General features: G+C 37.1%; 1 protein-coding gene across 4 annotated transcripts in view; it reads right to left on the bottom strand.

The window, feature by feature from the left end:
- The window catches only part of LOC145675964 (uncharacterized), an 84904-nt gene that overhangs the window by 48408 nt on the left and 17139 nt on the right, over nt 1-19357 (bottom strand). For all 4 annotated transcript variants that reach the window (XM_081746781.1, XM_081746780.1, XM_081746779.1 and 1 more), the window contains exon 3: nt 2750-2957. In XM_081746781.1, coding sequence (XP_081602907.1) covers nt 2750-2957 — 208 coding nt within the window. The remainder of the gene's footprint in view (nt 1-2749; nt 2958-19357) is intronic.

Raw genomic sequence — 19357 nt, 5'->3', positions numbered from 1 at the left:
CCCCCTCCCCCCCAAAAAAAAAGAAAAAAAATGGGCATGAAAACTTAAAGTATTTGAGTTAAAAGTCTTAGAGTTAAAAGTGTTTGAGAAAGAAACCTTTTGATAAGACGAATAAAAAGAAAGTGAAGTATACAAAGCTCTAGTTAGAAGCCTTTGGAAACAAAGCACTTTGGATAACAAAGGAAGATAATACCGTAATAATGAATGTAGATCTAAGCCAAACAAGGTCTACAGTTTTCTAGTTTGAAGCTATTGACAAGGAGACACTTTGATAAGACAAGAAGAAGCATATAGTACTTGACGTCAAGATTAATCTAAGAAAAATTACGTATAAATAGGTGGCGCAAATTTTGAATTTTTCTTGAATTTTTTTGAATGCTTACAGTACACAGTTGCATTGATGCTCTGACCGCCTGGTAGAAGTTTCCAATGCACGAAGCCGCGAGCAGTCCACCAAAACACACAGGAGGACCTTCTTCTGGTGCAGTGCTGGTTCCGGGTATTTCGGAACTGGTTCATGGGATGCTAACCAATGATGACGGGGCTGTGGAGCTTCTTACAGGACCTACTTCTCATCACATGTCAACACCTTGTCCAGAAATAGCTCCTTCCTCAGACGAGACAGCAAAGAAACACAGGTGTCTGCTCGCGTTGCCTTCTGGCCCGGAGTCAAGTCATGTAGGACGCATCGACCCAACTTGCAGTGTTTCCAAGTTGATGGAGGTGCTGTCGAATGGTTTCTCTACTCACACTGAATTTAAGTCCCAGTTCCTCACATGTCTGGCCACTGTTTTCCTCAATTGCTGCTCAAGATCTTCATTTTGTACATGTATTGGTCTTCCGGCACATAGTGAGTCTTCGAGTGTTTCGTCACCATCCTTAAAGGTGTTAAACCACTGTCGCACTGTCCGCGTCGTCACGAACCCTCCACAAAGACCCTGGGTGCAGCGACATTTAACCCCAGTTTGAACTCGTACAGCACACACGCCATTATGACGACGCTCTATGGAGGTCCCATGTTCACTCTGTCCTTACGCAAGTTCACAGTGTAACTGAACTACCACAACCAGGTAGTATGTTGGATATACCCACTCCAACAACTGACCTTCGCCTTATCTGCTCACGGTGTGAGGGCTAATAGAACACAGACGTCCACAAAAAGTGACCGAACTTTCTTGCTTACCTTTATAAAAATGAAATCTTTGAGTTTTACGTCCCAAGTTTATGCCGGTTAGGTGATGATGAGAAATGAATGAAACTGTGGAATTAAGGAAGTGGGAGGAAACGGGAGAACCCCGAGAAAACGCACGAGCACGGTGTTTGCCCACCACAAAGTCCACACGGCGCGTGCTGGAATCGAACCAGGGACCGCAAGCACCGGAGGTGAACGCTCCACCACTGAGCCACCGCGCACCCTTGTTTACCTTTATAGTTAGAATCTTTTAAGAAAGGGATATTTCAATAAAATTAGAACATAATAGTGCAGTATAAAGATGAATTCAACGAAAACTGGGTATGAAGAGTCCAGTTAGAAGCATTTGACAAATAGATTTTTGGGTAACCAAAGAAGAACGTAATAGTATAAACGGAGATAAGTCTAAGGAAAATTGCGTATAGAGAGTTCTAGTATAATCCGTTGAGGAAGAGATCTGAAGGTGAGCTTAGAAAAACACGTGTAATTAAAAGCATTTGACGAAGATAATAGTAGGCTCTAATTTGGAAGTGTATCTAAGTGACATGAGTTACTCAGAGTTCTTGATAGATTTTAGTAAAGAGACGTGTGAATAAGTTAAGAAGAAGATAATATACTGTATACTATGCAGAATGTAAGGAAGATGAATGTAAGGAAAATTGCGTAAAGAGAGAGTTCTAGTTAGGAGGTAATAGTGCGATATAAGAATAAATCAATAGAAAATGGCACGTAGGTAATACTACACAGAAGCATTTGCAAATAGATCTTGAAAATGACTATAAGAGTGAAGATGGGTCTTAGGCAATTGAGTCATAGAAAGTTAGCCAAGAGGAATATAATAGGATAATATAAATATGAATTTAACCCTGCACCACTCGCGTGGTGTTAGGTATCAACAACCCTTGTGTGGGGTCACAGTGACCCCAATTTCTCGGACGCACAGAACCTGTTGCACTGACCGAAGGAGATGCAGTAAACAACTAATTAATTGTTGGTCTTGAAGTGGACAGTACAACAGACAGCTAGTAAGGTGGCCGGGTCAGAATTACCAACTGACTAGGAAAGCCAAACAAAAAATATCCCTCTGGGGTCATATTTACCCCGCGCGAGGGTTGCAGGGTTAAGGAAAGTATGATATAGTTACTCTAGTTAGAAGCAGGGCCGTGCCGTGGAAAATCAGCGCCCGGGGCAAGAGTCTACGACGGCGCCCCCATACATATATTCGAAACAATTTTTCGTATCTGTTTTCCTTTTTTCTCCCGAATTTTTCGCCCCTCTTACTTCGGCGCCCGGGACCGTCGACCCGCTCGCCCCCCCCACACAGCACGGCCCTGGTTAGAAGTCTTTGACAAAGAGAACTTTGCGTAAGTCAGAAACAGGAAAATAGTTAACATTTTAATATGAATATGGTTCTAAAGATAATAAGTGAGATCAATTTCGATCGGATTACCTGCTCATGGAATAGCGTTCGATGTCAGTGAACGTATTCGAAATAAAACTGAAGGATGATTTTGATACTTTCGCTGTTTATACTATAAAGTTGGAGTTTATTAATACCTTCAGTATTGGCTGGGCATCCTCCTTTGACAGCGCCATTACATCGCCACACTCCAAGAATAATGAGATCCAACAGCGCCATTTCGTTAACTACAAAATACAAAATGTCTCCTTTCCCAAATCCTTTTCGGGTAAGAGCACTGGCAACTTTCCTTGTCAGCGGTTGTATTTCACTGTACAGAATGCTTGAGCCATGGACAACGTCCGTCTATTAATAAAAAGGAAAAGGAAAATCATAAACAATATGGATTGACATAGTACATGTACAGGGTGTTTCAAAACAATACCTACAACGTTTGGGAGATGATTCCTGACACCAGGATAAGACAAAAAGTATAGACCAACCTGAGTGAACAAATACTTCCTTTCGGCCTATAGGCTGCCGAAAACATGAAAAAAATGAACTTTAAAGGTTCATAGCTTCAAAACTTTGCGACCTTCCATAGTCGGGTCAAGACTTCACTTAGGAACTAATACGTGCGCAATCCAAAAATACATGTTTCAGAATCCTAAGGTACTCACCCAGCAATTTTTATAGAGGCAGTTTGGCTACAGGCATATAATCTGAAGTACTTACGTACGAACTACCTCTATAAAAATTGTTGCGGAAGTGCCGCATGATTCTGAAATATGGATATTTGGTTAAGGAACATACTAGTTTCTAAATAAAGTCTTGACCCGACTATGATAGATCTCATAGTTTTGGAGCTATGGACCTTTAAAGTTTATTTTTTCATGTTTTCGGCAGCCAATAACTCCGAAAGGAAGCATTTGTGCACCCAGGTTGGTCTATACTTTTCGTCTTATCGTGGTGTCAGGAATCACCTCCCAAACGTCGGTGTTGTTTTGAAACATCCTGTATATTGTGTGTGTTTGAAAAATTTAAGTTGCAGGTTGATATACAGTTATATATAGTTAATATATAGTTAAATTCCTAGGTTGCTTATAGTTAATATGTGGTTATATTATGGGTTGATATAATTACTATTGTTGATGCGGCTAGAATATGGTTAAATTCTCCTCTTGGATTGATTGAGTTATTATTTGGTTAAGAGTCTTCATCCCGGCGAAATTAAAATACCGGTAATTTTACAGTAATTATGTGATATCTTCAAATAGATAAAAGATAATCGAAATGTGGAACAAGAGCGCCCTAGACAATAATATTTTACATGAGAAACCGTTATCACGACTCACTTATCTGCTTTAGATTTCGAGCCATTTTGAAAATCGTCATTTATTTTCGCGTTTCTAAACGGCTGAAAACGGAAAGCGGTGACTTGTGATAACGGCACCTCAAGCAAAAATAATATTGTCTAGGGCGCTTTTGTTCCATATTTCAATTATATTTTATCTATTTGAAGATATCACATAATTACTATAAAATTAGCGGTATTTTAATTTCGCCGGGATGAAGACTCTTAAGTTCTTAGGTACACTTAATGGTAATATAGTTGATCTGCTTGATGATATAGTTAAAATATGCTTAAACACAATTTTTTAGTTGGTGTAATTAATATAATCACTATTTCCTTGTAATTTAAGCAGTATTTCACAACAAAGCTTGCTTGAGACCAATTCTACTCAAGTGAGTAAACATTTATAATCAAGTAACTAAACTTGGCATAAAATGGGATTCAAACTACTGGACATTTACTTCTTGGGGTCTCAATTTGTGATAAATACCCAAACCAGGAACTAAACCCAGTATTATATGGTAAGAAAGCGTATTCATTAGCCATTCGACCATGAAGACTAAACGTTTCTCTTTGGCTAAATATAGTAAAAATATTAGTAGGCTCTTCGGTTGGTAGAGGAACTGTACCAAAAGTGGGCCCCCATTTTGTTTTTTCCATATATCTAAGAAAATATCGATCAGAAAAAAATGCTATCCAGGCTGAGAATAATATCATATGTAATTGCTTTGCTTCTTTCTTCCCATCGCAATCAAGGAAAAAATGGGTTAAGAAAAAATGGATTTTCATATGGACTGCATTTTCGGCATTCGAAAAAACTGTTCCAAAAGCGGGCCCCTTTAAATTTAGATAAATTACCCAAAGCGAAAACCTGTATTACTTTAAATGAGTTACGTATTTAAGCTAAAAACAACATCCTAAACACTGGGGAATGAAATAAAATGAAATATGAATGTTTAAAAGACTTTATTGGAAGAAATTGAAACAAATTTCGAAAAGTAAAGAACACATTAAAATTGAACTTAAAACTTAAATATTCCACATTCTAGTGGCCAAAACGCAATATGAAAGTCTTTTTCTTAACTCCAGCACAACCTTTCAAATAGATTAAACTTATAAACTGAAAATATCTAAACTTAAATATTCCACATTTTACTGGCGGAAATAGCAAATCAAAATGTATTTTTTTTTCTTTTTTAAACTCCAGAACAATCTTTCGTATAGACTAAACTTGAAGACTGAAACTTTCAAAACTGAAATATTCAATATTCTACTGGTAGAAATAAGAAATCTAAACCTCTTTCTTTCTCCAACCTACTTATTCGGCATCTAAAAAAAATCCTCAAACTTCAGAACCGAAACTTCCAAATTAAAAGTGATAAATGAAATGTTTCATGAAGTTAAGATTTCTGCTGGCAAAAGTCACAAATATAATTGATTTTGTCAGTCTCCTCACAGTCTCCATGGGCCCACTAAGAGCACATGACACAATGGACCCAGAGTTCAATTCTCGTATCACTCGAAAAATTTTCAGTGCAGAACATGCATGTGGCATCGTCATCCGTGGACGATGTTTTTCCAGGTGGAACGTTTAAAGTTGAGAATGCTTCCTTATATCAGAGATTGAGCCACAATCAGAATCGTCTTCCTTGGCTCTTCCTTTCACCTTTAGCTGTGTCTTTTACTTTCCTGGATCATAGGATCTTGATAATGACTTGACGCTACCATGCCCTCGACCACGATATTGTGTTATTAGTTTCGGCTTTATTTTGGGCATTTTGGTCCTCTTGAAAATTGTAAATAAATTGCACGAATTATGAGAATTTGGTATGAAACATATCTTTTACTTTTGAACAACATAGTAGGGGCTCGCTTTAGGATTGACAAGGGGGCCCACTTTACGACCATACATGTTTTTACTTTCGCTGCAAATAATTTGTCACTCCTACGTCTAAATTACTAGCTAATTACATCGAACATACCTCTTACCATTAAGATTAATTAAATAAATAGTTGGCTCACTTACCTCTTTACTAACTATGGAAAACAATGCTTGCTCGTCGGAGCTTCAAAACTTTCCACTGTAAGAAAACTCGTCAGATGTTGATTGCAGAACAAAGGATTAACTGATGAACACAGGAACTAGCGCTGCATGCAACAGTAACGGTAAACTACAATTCAGCTTATTTCTAGCATTCTACGCCAATACCCGGAGCAGCAATTGAGGGGGCCCGCTTTATGGACCCGGGCCCGGGTTTGGTACAGTTCCTCTAATATAATTAAGCTTCTTGGTTTATCTAGTTTAATATGGTTTAAGTTACCTCTTTATTTTACCTCTGGTACTATAGAAAAAATATTTTAATGTTCCAGGATTATATTCCGAAACTGAGAGAGACGGTGATAGTGGTGTATCACCACTAGATTCTTTTATTTTTCTTTTAGGCCAGCGTTTCCCAACCTTTTTCAACTTACGGCACACTACGGGTGTTACTTGGACTCTTGCGGCACACTTATAGATATTATTATTTATAAATATAAAACACAGTGGTATTTTTTTCTGTGATTATTGATCTCCTTCTCACAGAGAAGAAATCTCTATCACTGGGTTTTCCCCAGTAGTAAATCATTATGCTTATTCTTCATTCTAATTTAAAAATAGAAAACAATTGCAATGAAATATTGGACTCAGGTTTTTAGAAATACGCTTTCTTTTTAAAAAGATCACTAAATAACGAACGAACAAATCTCTTTTACTTTTAAAACACAAAAGTAGGTAATTTGTCGAAAAGATTGAATGATATTTTAAATTTTCAGGTTACGAAATAGTCTGCAACAATAAAGAAGCAATAAATGGTCATAACAATGATAAGAAATACTTTTTTTCAACATTAGAAATGTACAGAACAGTAACCCAGTATGAAACTTAAAATTGTAGATTCATAGTAGAGGTCCATAGTAATGTGAAATACAAATATACACATTTCCCTACGTTTTGCAATTTGATTCCTATAAAATTAATAATTTTGTTTCGATTTCTCGCGGCACACCAGCGGCCCATTCACGGCACATCGGTGACCAGAATTCTTACTTGCAAAAACGGGACGCATATGAATCAGCGACGGGGGGGGGGGGGGGTAAATATCTGATTTCCAGATTGCATTTTGGGACTCAGCAGTGTTTTCAATTTACAAAATACACAAGTAAGAGTGATAACACAGCGTTTCTAACTTAAGTACTACCCAACAATACTTTTAACTACTAATAAACTACTTACCTGTTATTGAATATATGTTATTCTCTACTATATCATTACTTTCACTACATCATCTATAGCGTAATTTTCACTGTTATTTTTGGGATGAATGGATCTTCTTTAAAAGTTCTTTGTTTGTTTGCACTTAACAATTTGTAGAAATTGATACAAGACTGATCAAAATTAATCTTACTGGTCAGCACAGCTTCAAAAGTATCTGTAAACAGTTGGGTTTTTATCACTTTCCCACAAAGCATTCATGTGCGAGAATACACGTTCAGTTGGAGCATTAGTCCCGGGTAAACAGAGAAAGAATTTCACAAGCTTTAGAAGATTTGAGTATGGTACGTTATAAGAACAGAAATGGGAAAATACTTCTACTCAGCAGTTGTCAGGAGATACTTTATTTGAGTCCCACTTAAATGAACCTTTCCAATGAGTGTTAATACGGAAGAGTGTAGTTTGTAATGACCATTTATATTTTGAATAATAATTTCGGGACACCTGGGTCATTTTTGCTTAAAAACGGGACATTTAGGCGTCCCGTTTGAGAATCAGAAAAAAACGGGACAATGATTGAAAAAAGGGACTGTCCCGGCTAAAACGGGACGTCTGGTCACCTTGCCTTAACGGTCTTAACATCTTAACACCATAACTCTGTCATCAGCAAATTCTACTTTCATTATTTTCTCTTTTGTTATTACTAGGAATTATTTGTACATTATACGTCCTTTTCATTACCTGAGTAATATATATATATATATATATATATATATATATATATATCGTCGACAGCGTCACAGTGTCGTATCTGAAAAAAATCGAAAATTGAGATATTTTACTATGTGGCTGCATACACTGACTTCTACAATTTCCCAAAACGACATATCTGTAATGTGCGTTGTTTTGACGGTGGTGATGACGTCACTGTGTCGTATCTTGAGATGAAGCATATAAGCCATTTTCACAAACAGTCGTATCTTGAGTTACGACAGTTTGTGAGCAACAGATCTTTCGCAACTGGACAGATACGCCTATATTCAAAGCAATTTGTTTATATAGTACAAAGTGGCCTAAAAGTAGGTATACAGTCCCGTACTGATAAATTCATTCCTTTTTATATCATTTCTTATTGTTATCCATCAGGTAGACTTAGTTTCTTTATAATTTGTTCCTAATGTATTTTTATTTATATCTTAAGCTCGGAACAGCCGAAGCAAACAAACTTATAAGCTAGAATGTTATACTTGATCAATGCGGGGCTGTATACATATATATTTGCACGGCATGGGTCGTCCTCAGTTTGCGGATCGACATGGCATGACATTTTTGAGTTTTACGTCCCACGCTTATGCCGGTTAGGCTAAAGGAGACGGTGAATGAAATGAATGAAATGATGGAATGAAGAAAGTGGGAGGAAACGGGAGAACCCCGAGGAAACCCACGCACACTCTGTTTGTTCACCACAAAGTTCACTTGGCGGGAGCAGGGTTGGAACCCACGACCCCATGAACCAGAGGTGAACGCTCTACCACTGAGCCACCGCGGCCCCAGGTTGCGAATTGAGGAGAAGGCCTTTAGATATAGAGGTTAGCTGAGAAGATACTGAATAAGCAGTCGCGGGAAGACAAGGAGTGACCCTCCAGCTTGGGGGTTTGGGTGTAATAGAAAACTCATCGTGTAATAGAAAAAAAGAACACTTTTTCAGAAACAATTACAGAAGCCTCGGACCAAGACCGATAACTTGACACGACATCAGCAAAAGAAAATGGACATGAGATTTGGAACATGGAATATTAGAATTCTTTATAGGGAGGCGCGTTAAAATCCGTAACGAATGAGTTAGAGAAATACAGGATGGACCTAGTAGGAGTTCAGGTTGGTTGCTATGATGGGGTATGCGGTGCAAACACGTAAGAACATCAGAGAAATTTCTCTCCGATTCTTTGAATCTAGGCATGGACATAATGAGGGAGATTCAGTTCACAGTGCTCTAAGCACATCTATTAAGCACTGTGGCAGTAATTTTGTACCCTTGCAACTTGAACCGATTGTTAAACTGTTAAGGAAAAATAACCCATATACCGTTCATTCTGTTGACAGAAGCGATGTATGAGACTAGATCTCTGTCCCAATGTATTCGTATTCTGTCAGTTAGACGTGACGAAAATGGAGATCCAATGAATTGGACGGAAACGCGCGAAGTGAAAGTGAACAAAGACTATCCAAACTGCATTCAGTTTAAGACAAGTCATTTTGAGGACACTTACATAACTATTTCCCTGAAAAGAACGCAGATTGAATCCACCAGATAGAAGTTCCTACTTTGCAGACTTGTCAAAAATTATCGCTCCAGAGAAGTACGAGGACTCGTTTTGATTGATTGATTGATTTTTAACTTCCCTTTCAGCAGCGACACTATATGAGACGTTGACCTACTGATTAACGTGCAATCCGAACCACATGAGCTCCCGCCGGGAATCGAACCCGGGTCTCCCACGCCTACGAGGACTCGTTATTGTGTCCGGGCCCAACCCCAATCATTCGAAACCCTGAACATGTTCAATTTTACAGAAATTTACCACATTAACCATCCTTCTCAAGTGCAATATCAAAGCATGCAATTTGCAAATTAGGTTACTTTGCAAAATTTTATATTCTGGCAATGACAACTTGATAGCATTATTTTATGTTATGGTTAGTATGTTCTTAATATTGTGTTTCTTGTGTGTTCTCAGGAATTTCGTTTTACCTTCAAGAATCTCAGGAAGCATTTGTTAAATTATTTTGTGTAATAAACACGAAGTTCTTCAATAAAAGTGCAATATATTCCGATTTTTCATCTATTAATGTAGTTCTCAGAATAAAAGAATATGCGTCGTATCTTTCATACAAGAGAGGATTACCATCGTCACAAACTGTCGTATCTCTTTCCCGCCAAATTTTCCACAAGCTTTTACAAGCAAATTCCATAAAACTTTCGACACTGATTTCTTATGATTTAAGTTATAACTTGGTAAATTTTCTCTCCTTTCGGTAAAATAGATTTTGAGTTATGGCTGTTCAAAGTTGTGTGAAAACCTAAAAATCGCTCTCCTGAAAAGTTTAGAAAACTGAGATACGACAGTTTGTGACGCTGTCGACGATATATATATATATATATATATATATATATATATATATATATATATATATATATATATATATATAGGGTGGTTCAGTAATGATGGACAGCCCTGAATAAATCGGAAACCAGAAGAGATATTAACAAGAATGTAGTGGATCCAGATACTTGTGGAAGGGGGACGTCTATTGAGGTACAACACAATGTTATCAGGTCAACAGTGTTGCCAGCACAGTACAAAGTTGTATTTTTTAAATGGAACATATAGGAGTTTATGCCATTAAAAGAATTATAGTATTCGCGCCGACTCGTGAAGCTTGACCTAGATATACCGATTTCACCACCCAATAGAACGCGAGGGTGTGTTCCATTCGCCAACCCCCACCCATCAGATTTTTTCAGTGTCTTCTCTCGCGCTACACGGAAAACATCTTCCGAGAGTACAGTGTTGTCGGATTGGCGCCAAGTTCCGTTTTGTTAATTGCTTTTTTATTGCGTTATATTTTCGTTGTTACTATTCGTGTTATTGTTACCATTTTAGAATAATTGTTACACTGGTTAGTGTTGTCGGGTGTTATTATTAGTAATTTTTAAATGCTTTTTTTTAAATATTAATTTACTATGTCTTCAAAGTTTGGCAACATTGTTGGTGAATTTCAGCTGTTTGACGTTTCCCCAAGTGTGCGCTCGGGAAGCGGCTCCACGAATTGTACCGAAGTTTTCCGATGTGTTGGAGCTCAAGCGAAATATTTCTATGATTGGTTTAGAGTCCAAGCTTCACGACTGGGCGCGAGTACTATAGTACAGAATGTGAATACCAACAAGCGAAACCGCACCTGTCAGTGTTGCCAAATAAGGAAGTTATAAAGCTTCAAAGATCAAGAAATTAAAGTGTCCGTAGAGCAAAACTAGCAAAAAAGCAAGAAAAATAATACTACGGAATGAAAAGGAGTAACCGAAAGAGTAAACCAGAGAACGCACAGCATCCAGTGAGTAACAGGGTTCCCACAGCAAAGGGTGAAAAAATTGAAAATTTTGCAGTTGCCATAGGAGGAAAATAACCATATGACGTAATGCTGGAAACACCATAGAAAGTTCATGTAAAATTCAGGAATCCTAATAGCGTTTGTTCGAAATCAATATCTCTAACCGTTCCCGAGATACACCAAAGGTGTGCGGAATTTGCAACACTGCATAATAATTCCCTCACCCTCCAAACTACAGGAACGAGTAATGAAAATGACACGCCCAACAAAATGTAAGAACTACACGGGTCTAATCGTCAAATAGAAGGCAATGATACCTTTATGTTTACAAGAACATATGATGAAGTGTGGGATTTTCCACGTAACTCTTATGGGACACGGATACATCATTGTCACGCAACGTCCGTGACAATATACACATGTACACAAACCAGATCAGGTGTTCTTGTGATGTAGTGGTTAACGATTCGGGCTACGACCTAGGTCGTTGGTTCGATTCCATTCAGGGCTACGGTTGTTGTTCTTTCAACAAGCACTATAATTACGTTAGATAGAGGCAATTTACTATGAAACGTTTTACTAACGTTCCTTGGCTTGCGTTAGGATGTAGTCGGTTGCACACATAAGAATTCCAAATCTAGAAAGAATAATAATTACATGGTTGTAGCAGTGAACCATGGTTTTAAATAATAATAATAATAATAATAATAATAATAATAATAATAATAATAATAATAATAATAATAATAATAATAGGCCAGTTATAACAATAATCAATAATGTTGTTTCAACAAGCTCGTATCATGCTTATTGATGTTCTCACAACATGAAGTCTGACAACCTGAAAGCAAGTGACTGCCAACCTTGCCAAGCTGTCATACTGTATGAATACAGTGTATTGGCCATACTAATAGTAACAATAAATGTGTGAATCAGTGTTAGATAAAGGCAAGAGAAATGACGTAAAATCTACCTTGTAACATATAAGAGGAAAACTTAATCAGTTTTAAGATGAGTACGCAAGATGACGCTTGCTGTTAGATTTTGCTACTCCTGTGCTCAGTTTTATGATTTTTTTTTACTTACAAGCATAAATTATTTTACAAGTAGTTGTCTCATTACAGAATATGAATATTATATTACCGTTTTACGTGTTATGTTTTACATTTTTTTCACGTAATTATTATACACATGTGAAATACAAAGATAGTTTATTTTGACGATCATTTTAAACGTTAAATATGTAGGCTAATATGTGTTATTTCTTTTTTCTTCTTTTTTTCCTTTCTTTCTTTACTTTTGCTGAAACTTAATTTGCTTAGGTAAAATATATCTTCTTGAAAATAATCTATTTATGTTTTTGAGATTTCATATAATCACGAATAGTTGCCTGAATCCGTTAGTGGAAAATACTAATTAATTTCACTTATTAGAGAAGGTTGTGGGGTGTTACTCTGACTTTATATTGATACTATGCTCAGTCGACTTCTTTTTACCTATGAAACAATTAGGCAACCGGAGAAATCCTCGATCGCAAGCTTGTTCGAATTATGAGAGTTAAAAGTTCAAAATTGAACAGATTTTGAAAAAAGTTTGAAGAAACCATTTTTTGAGATACACGATTCATTTTTAGTACTGGGCTGTTTTCTTGGGTGCTCGACAGAATGGTAAGGTCAAAACGTACGCATTTTGCAAGATACGGAAACTTATTGGGGAAGGGTTGAAGAGTAATGGCGTCTTTCAACTTGCAATTGCATCCTATTTGGCACACCGGGTAAATAGGCTAATAAAATTTATTTGAAAACAACTGTATTGCCATTCAAGTGTCACTTTCCCGTGTGGCCACCTAAACATTAAACAATGACATTTGTCTCTGAAACACTTAGCTGCGGAACTAACCTGAACGGGACTCCCAACCCAGCAGGCCTCTGTGCATTGTCGAAAAAATGAAATATTTCAGTTTAACATCCGATGATTATACCCTTTAGGCTAAGGAAGATGATGATTAAGGCAAGTGAATGATGATGGAAGAATTGATGGAATGAGAAGAAGGGAGGAAACAGGAGTACCCCGAGAAAACCCATGGACATGATGGTATCTATTGTGAAAGACGGTGTTTTTGGGCTGGCTACCGGCCGGTTCCATACTCACTCATTTTTTAAAAAAAATTTACAGGTTTTTTGACATCTCGTAACATTAGAAAATTGTTGTTTCCGTAACTACCGGATATGGAAGTGGAGATATAATTTTAACAACCGGTTCCAAGAACCTGAGAAATTTTAATAACCGGTTCGGGCGAACCAGGTGAATTACACTATTAAAACAAAGCAATATGCTCTCTCAACGATAAGGCCATGAGCGTCCGCAGCGGAGGCAAGGGGACAATCGCTTTACCTTGCATTTTCGAAAGGTGTTTGGTTGTTTCAAAACGCTTTTATCCAGAAACACACTTGAAGGCACATTATATTTGGTTACACCTACTAGAATATTTAATATAGACCTATTTAATGTAGTCCACAAAGTTAGGCAATATGCCTCACTAATAACTGTTTTGCATCGTGCGTTATGCGCATCAATGTATGTCGGGCTTTTGCCCCTTCCCCGCCCTTGGAAAAATCCTGCGGGTGTTTCTGGATAAAAGTGTTCTTATTCGGAACTGTTATTATCTTCAGGTGAGCATAGTATCAAGTATGAATCAGTACTGAAAGATAGCGTGAAATTGTTTTGAATATATGCCACTATAAACAAGAATTAGAGAATTCATACTTGAGCTTGTTATTGTTGAAGATCATGTGATATATGAAGTACAGCAATCATGGTGCAAAAGCAAGTACTTTCAAAACAGTTGGAGAATTGAAGTAGGTTAAATATACTAGCAGATTTTAATAAAATTAGCTGTAAATAGCTCGTAGATAGATCACTTCTGGCGCACGAGATCGCTGTTTCGATCCCACTTTTCGCCAGGAAGACTTTATGTAGGACCCATAGTGTGCTTGGATTTTCTCGGCGTTTTCCCACTTCCATCAGTCCACCATTTTATAATCACCATCACTTCTCCTTTTAGATTCGGACTATAACCGTGGAATATTGAACCAGAAAAATTCAAACAGCGCCTTCGGCACCCTAACACCCGTGCTAATCGCGTAGTTTTACTCGCTGCGGGAACTTATGCAGAATCAGTCTGAAGCGTGACTACTGAGTTCGACTAACATGTTTCCTGCAGTAGTCAGGCCTTTTATATGACGCTAATCATACGTCAAAACGACCCTGTATAAAGCCCTATCTCAGATTCCTCATTCCACCTGGATTGTGGAACAAATCTGTCTGTGTAAGTAAGCAACCTAGTAAAAGTTGATGATAGTTTTCATTTAACGTAGCCGTGTTTGGTTCACAATTTTAGTCATAATGATTACGCCATCTAAAGTTGCACTAAGACATTCAACTTACAAAATACATGCACTGGGGAACACAACTTACAAAATACCTGCACGATAATACAACTTGACAAAATACCACGCTTGAAGGAACTAAGTCCGTTTGGTTGAAAAGATCGGATTTGTGTAATGGTTTTGTATTTGTATTCTTATTCTTAATTTGCACCTTTGAGACATCTAGTTATAGATAAATGTATAATATATCTGTCATTTGCTGAGAAAATTTTACCATAAAAGTAGTTTTAGTTACCCCTAAATGCAGTTTGAGTCGAATTTTGCCCAGAAAACGCTGGAATGTTAGCCATGATATTTAAACCCCTAAAGTAAAGCTGCTCCAAGAATTGCAACTTCCCTTACAAAATTACATTTTTGAACGTACTAAGAATGTGTTTTGTCCTATCTATCTAGGTAATGATTTTGTATTTGTACACGTATCTTTAATCTGAACTGTAGAGACATCTAGTTATAAATAAATGTATAACGTTTAACAGCCGTTTTCTGAGAAACTATTACCATAGAAATGATATAATTTTCCTCTAAATGCAAATAGAGTTGCACTTTAACCAGAAAACGATGGAATATCTAAATTAGAGATAAGTTTTACACCAAGGATTGCAACTACGCTTATAAAACACCATTTTTGAGCGTACTTAGAGTCTGTTTTGTCCAAAAGATGAAATTTATGTAATGATTTTGTATTAGTATACGCCCCCAGGCCCCTGCGTTTGCTCGGCCTACGGCCTCCATCTCTTAGGTATCAGCCTTTGCACGAAGAGTGAATTTTGTGCATTTGCTCTTTAATCACATTTCCTGAATTTGGCACAGGTGGGGGCTTCGCCCCCTAGATCCTCACGTTTACTCGGCCAACGCCTCGCACCTCTTAAATCCACAATTCTACCAAATTTCAAGTTTTTTTCCTATTTCAACTATCTAAAAGATAAGATTTTTTATCCTAAGGAAACGCCCATTTAAATAACATGGGAATTTCTTCATCTCCCATTTAGATCCCTTAAAAACTAAAGTATTCACTTTTTGCAATTTTCCTGCACGTTATTCCCGGAAGGCTACACTCTTACGAAATTTCATCATTCTAGTCCTGCCGAAAGTCTCTAAACATTTTGGGGTGTAGAAGATGTCCCATATAAATAACATGGGGAAGATTTTCCAGTTTCCCATAAAACCACTCTACATTTGGAAATTTTTATTTTTAGCGAATTACTTAGTTAACGCTAACGAAAACGTATGAGCATACCGAATTTTAAGTTTTTATTTCAATTCCAAGTACCTAAAATTGAGATTATAGGTAAAAAAAAAAAAAGCCCATTTAAATAAAATAGGGGATTCCTTCACCTCTCCTTTAGATCCCCTAAAAATTAAAAATATTCAATTTGGCAATTTTTCTGTCGGTTAGTCCCGAAAAGCTGAAAATCATGTCAAATTTAAGCATTGTAATCCTACAGGAAATGCCCAATAATTTGGGGGTGTAAAAGGTGTTACATATAAATAACATGGGACCAATTTTTCAGTTCCCCATAAAACCACTCTAAAGTTGGAGTTTTTTATTTTTGCCAAAAGTGAATATTTTTAATTTTTAGGGGATCTAAAGGAGAGAGTATAGTATTAGTGTACCATAATGTGCATATTGTCACGGACGTTGCGTGACAATGATGTCTCCGTGTCCCATATGAGTTACGGGGTAAATCTCACACTTCATCATATGTTCTTGTAAACATAAAGGTATCATTGCCTTCTATTTGACGATTAGACCCGTGTAGTTCTTACATTTTGTTGGGCGTGTCATTTTCATTACTCGTTCCTGTAGTTTGGAGGGCGAGGGAATTATTATGCAGTGTTGCAGACTCCGCACACCTTTGGTGTATCTCGGGAACGGTTAGAGATATCGCTTTCGAACAAACGCTATTAGGATTCTTGAATCTTACATAGACTTTCTATGGTGTTTCCAGCATTACGTCATATGGTTATTTTCCTCCTATGGCAACTGCAAAATTTTCAATTTTTTTTTCCTTTGTTGTGGCAACCCTGTTACTCACTGGATGCTGTGCGTTCTCTGGTTTACTCTTTCGGTTACTCCTTTTCATTCCGTAGTATTATTTTTCTTGCTTTTTTGCTAGTTTTGCTCTACGGACGCTTTAATTTCTTGATCTTTGAAGCGTTATAACTTCCTTATTTGGCAACACTGACAGGTGCGGTTTCGCTTGTTGGTATTCACATTCTGTACTAATTCTTTTAATGGCATAAACTCCTATATGTTCCATTTAAAAAAATACAACTTTGTACTGTGCTTGCAACACTGTTGACCTGATAACATTGTGTTGTACATCAATAGACGTCCCCCTTCCACAAGTATCTGGATCCACTACATTCTTGTTAATATCTCTTCTGGTTTCCGATTTATTCAGGGCTGTCCATCATTACTGAACCACCCTGTATATATATATATATATATATATATATATATATATATATATATATATATATACACAGATGAAATCATTTTAAAATATCCTCTATTGTTTTGAAAATCAGGCCCTGTTTGTTTCAATAATAGCTGACATAAAAGGAAAAAAGTCATAGGTTCAATGTACTTAGGTAGTTTGTCAATTGAAATGAAAGTGAAATATTTGAGTTTTACTTCCGGGGTTAGGCTAAAGGAGACTGTGATGATAAGAGTGATGATTGAAATGGTGGAATGAAGAAAGTGGGAGGAAACGGGAGCGTCCCGGGAAAATCCACGAGAACGGTGTTTGTCCACCACAAAGTCCACACAGCACGAGCTGGGATCGAACCAGGGACCCCAGGCAACGGAGGTGAACGTTCTACCACTGAGCCAACGCGCCCCCAGTTTGTAAATTGAGTCGGTGACTCGAAACAGGAAAACGTTCCATACCACTTTATTTTTGTAAAACGAAAAACAAAACCACTTACCGAAAATATCGTTGCTTATACGAAAATATTTATGTGGGATATTAGAAGCTTATGTTAAGAAAACGAGAAAGGCATAATAGTAAATAGCCAGGTTTTCAGCACAATAAGGTTTGCTGATGACATAAGACTGATAGCGAAGAACGATGAGGACTTCCAGGAAGCAGGAAGCACTTTCAAACTTGAACGACCAATTGGAAAAAACATGCAAAATGAAGATAAATAAGAAGAAAACCAAAGAGATAAAGTGCACAAGAGCAGGACAGGAAGAGGCAAACGTATGGCTAGTTGGAGAGAAAATCAAAGACGTTAAGACGTTCCCCTATTTAGGAAGTCTAATATCCTCGGACGGAAGAAGTGAAAAAGATGTAAGTTCCAGAATAGCGCAGGATAAACAAGCATTCAATAGGAAAAGAGGACTACTAACATCAAGATATGTGTCGTTGGACTTTCGAAAACGATTTATTAAAACATTGGTATGGAGCGTGTTGCTTTATGGATCAGAGACATGGACATTGAGAAAAGCTGAAATATCCAAGCTGGAAGCACTTGAAATGTGGTGTTGGCGCTGAATGCTGCGCAATCATGGACCGAAAGAAAAAGGAATGAAGACGTATTAAAGGAAGTTAATGAAGGACGATAGATTATGAAGACAATAGGAGAAAGAAGAAACAGAATCCTTGCCCATCTTATTCGGCACTTCGATTGCATCACCGTTCTGATAGAAGGAGAGACAGAAGGAAAAACAGGAAGAGGAAGACCAAGGATAGAATATCTAGATGCAGTTATGAAGAAGAGGCCTTATCAAAGTATAAAACAGCTTTCCAAAGCGAGAGAAAAGTTTTAAAATTTCCGTGTTACCCACCAACCTCATGGTTGAGGTGAACCAGAAGATGTTAACACCCTTCATTTCTAAAAACACCAAGAACGTGATGAGATTAGATATTTAGTTATACAGAAAATTCCTATCAAGGAATGCTCTCCTTTACTTTCTGGAATATTCTCCTCTTTCCACTCACTAATTCAGTTGGAGATAAGTATTTTATTACGAAACAAGAAGAAGAAGAAGAGCAAGAAGAAGAAGAAGAAGAGCAAGAAGAAGAAGAAGAAGAAAAGATGATGATGATGAAGATAATAAAACCAAAAATATTGGAAATACACCACTCATTCAAGTTTTGGAACTTCATTAAATACTAAAAGATAAATTCTGACCAAAGCATATACTGATAAAATAATATCGTTACAATTTCGTCAAAGTATCTTTACCTTCCTCAGACACATTATAAAATACAATCTCTAAGACTACAGCTTACATATATCTCACAGATATGACCTTTCATTCCCTGAGATATATAAACTGTAGTCTTAGAAATTGTGTTTTATAATGTGTTTGAGGAAAATAAAGATACCTTGCCGAAACTGTAACGATATTATTTATGAAATATTATACACTTTGGTCAGAATTTATCTTTCGGGAGTACAAATGGAAGAAAACAATTAACAGTATTTGAGTACTTTTTATAAAGTTAAAATATACAATAGTTTGAAAAGTTGAATTCCATATTAGGTCGTCTCCATTTTACAAGGGTCATTCAAGGTTGACCGTGATTTTTGTACGTAAATAATTGATGAATAGCCGGATCATGATGAAACTTGCGGGTGACGTAATGTA

The sequence above is a fragment of the Thermobia domestica genome, chromosome 18 (assembly GCF_964235325.1).
Source record: "Thermobia domestica chromosome 18, izTheDome1.hap1.1, whole genome shotgun sequence".
In the NCBI taxonomy this organism is placed as follows: domain Eukaryota; kingdom Metazoa; phylum Arthropoda; class Insecta; order Zygentoma; family Lepismatidae; genus Thermobia; species Thermobia domestica.
This window is presented reverse-complemented; position numbering and strand designations above follow the sequence as displayed.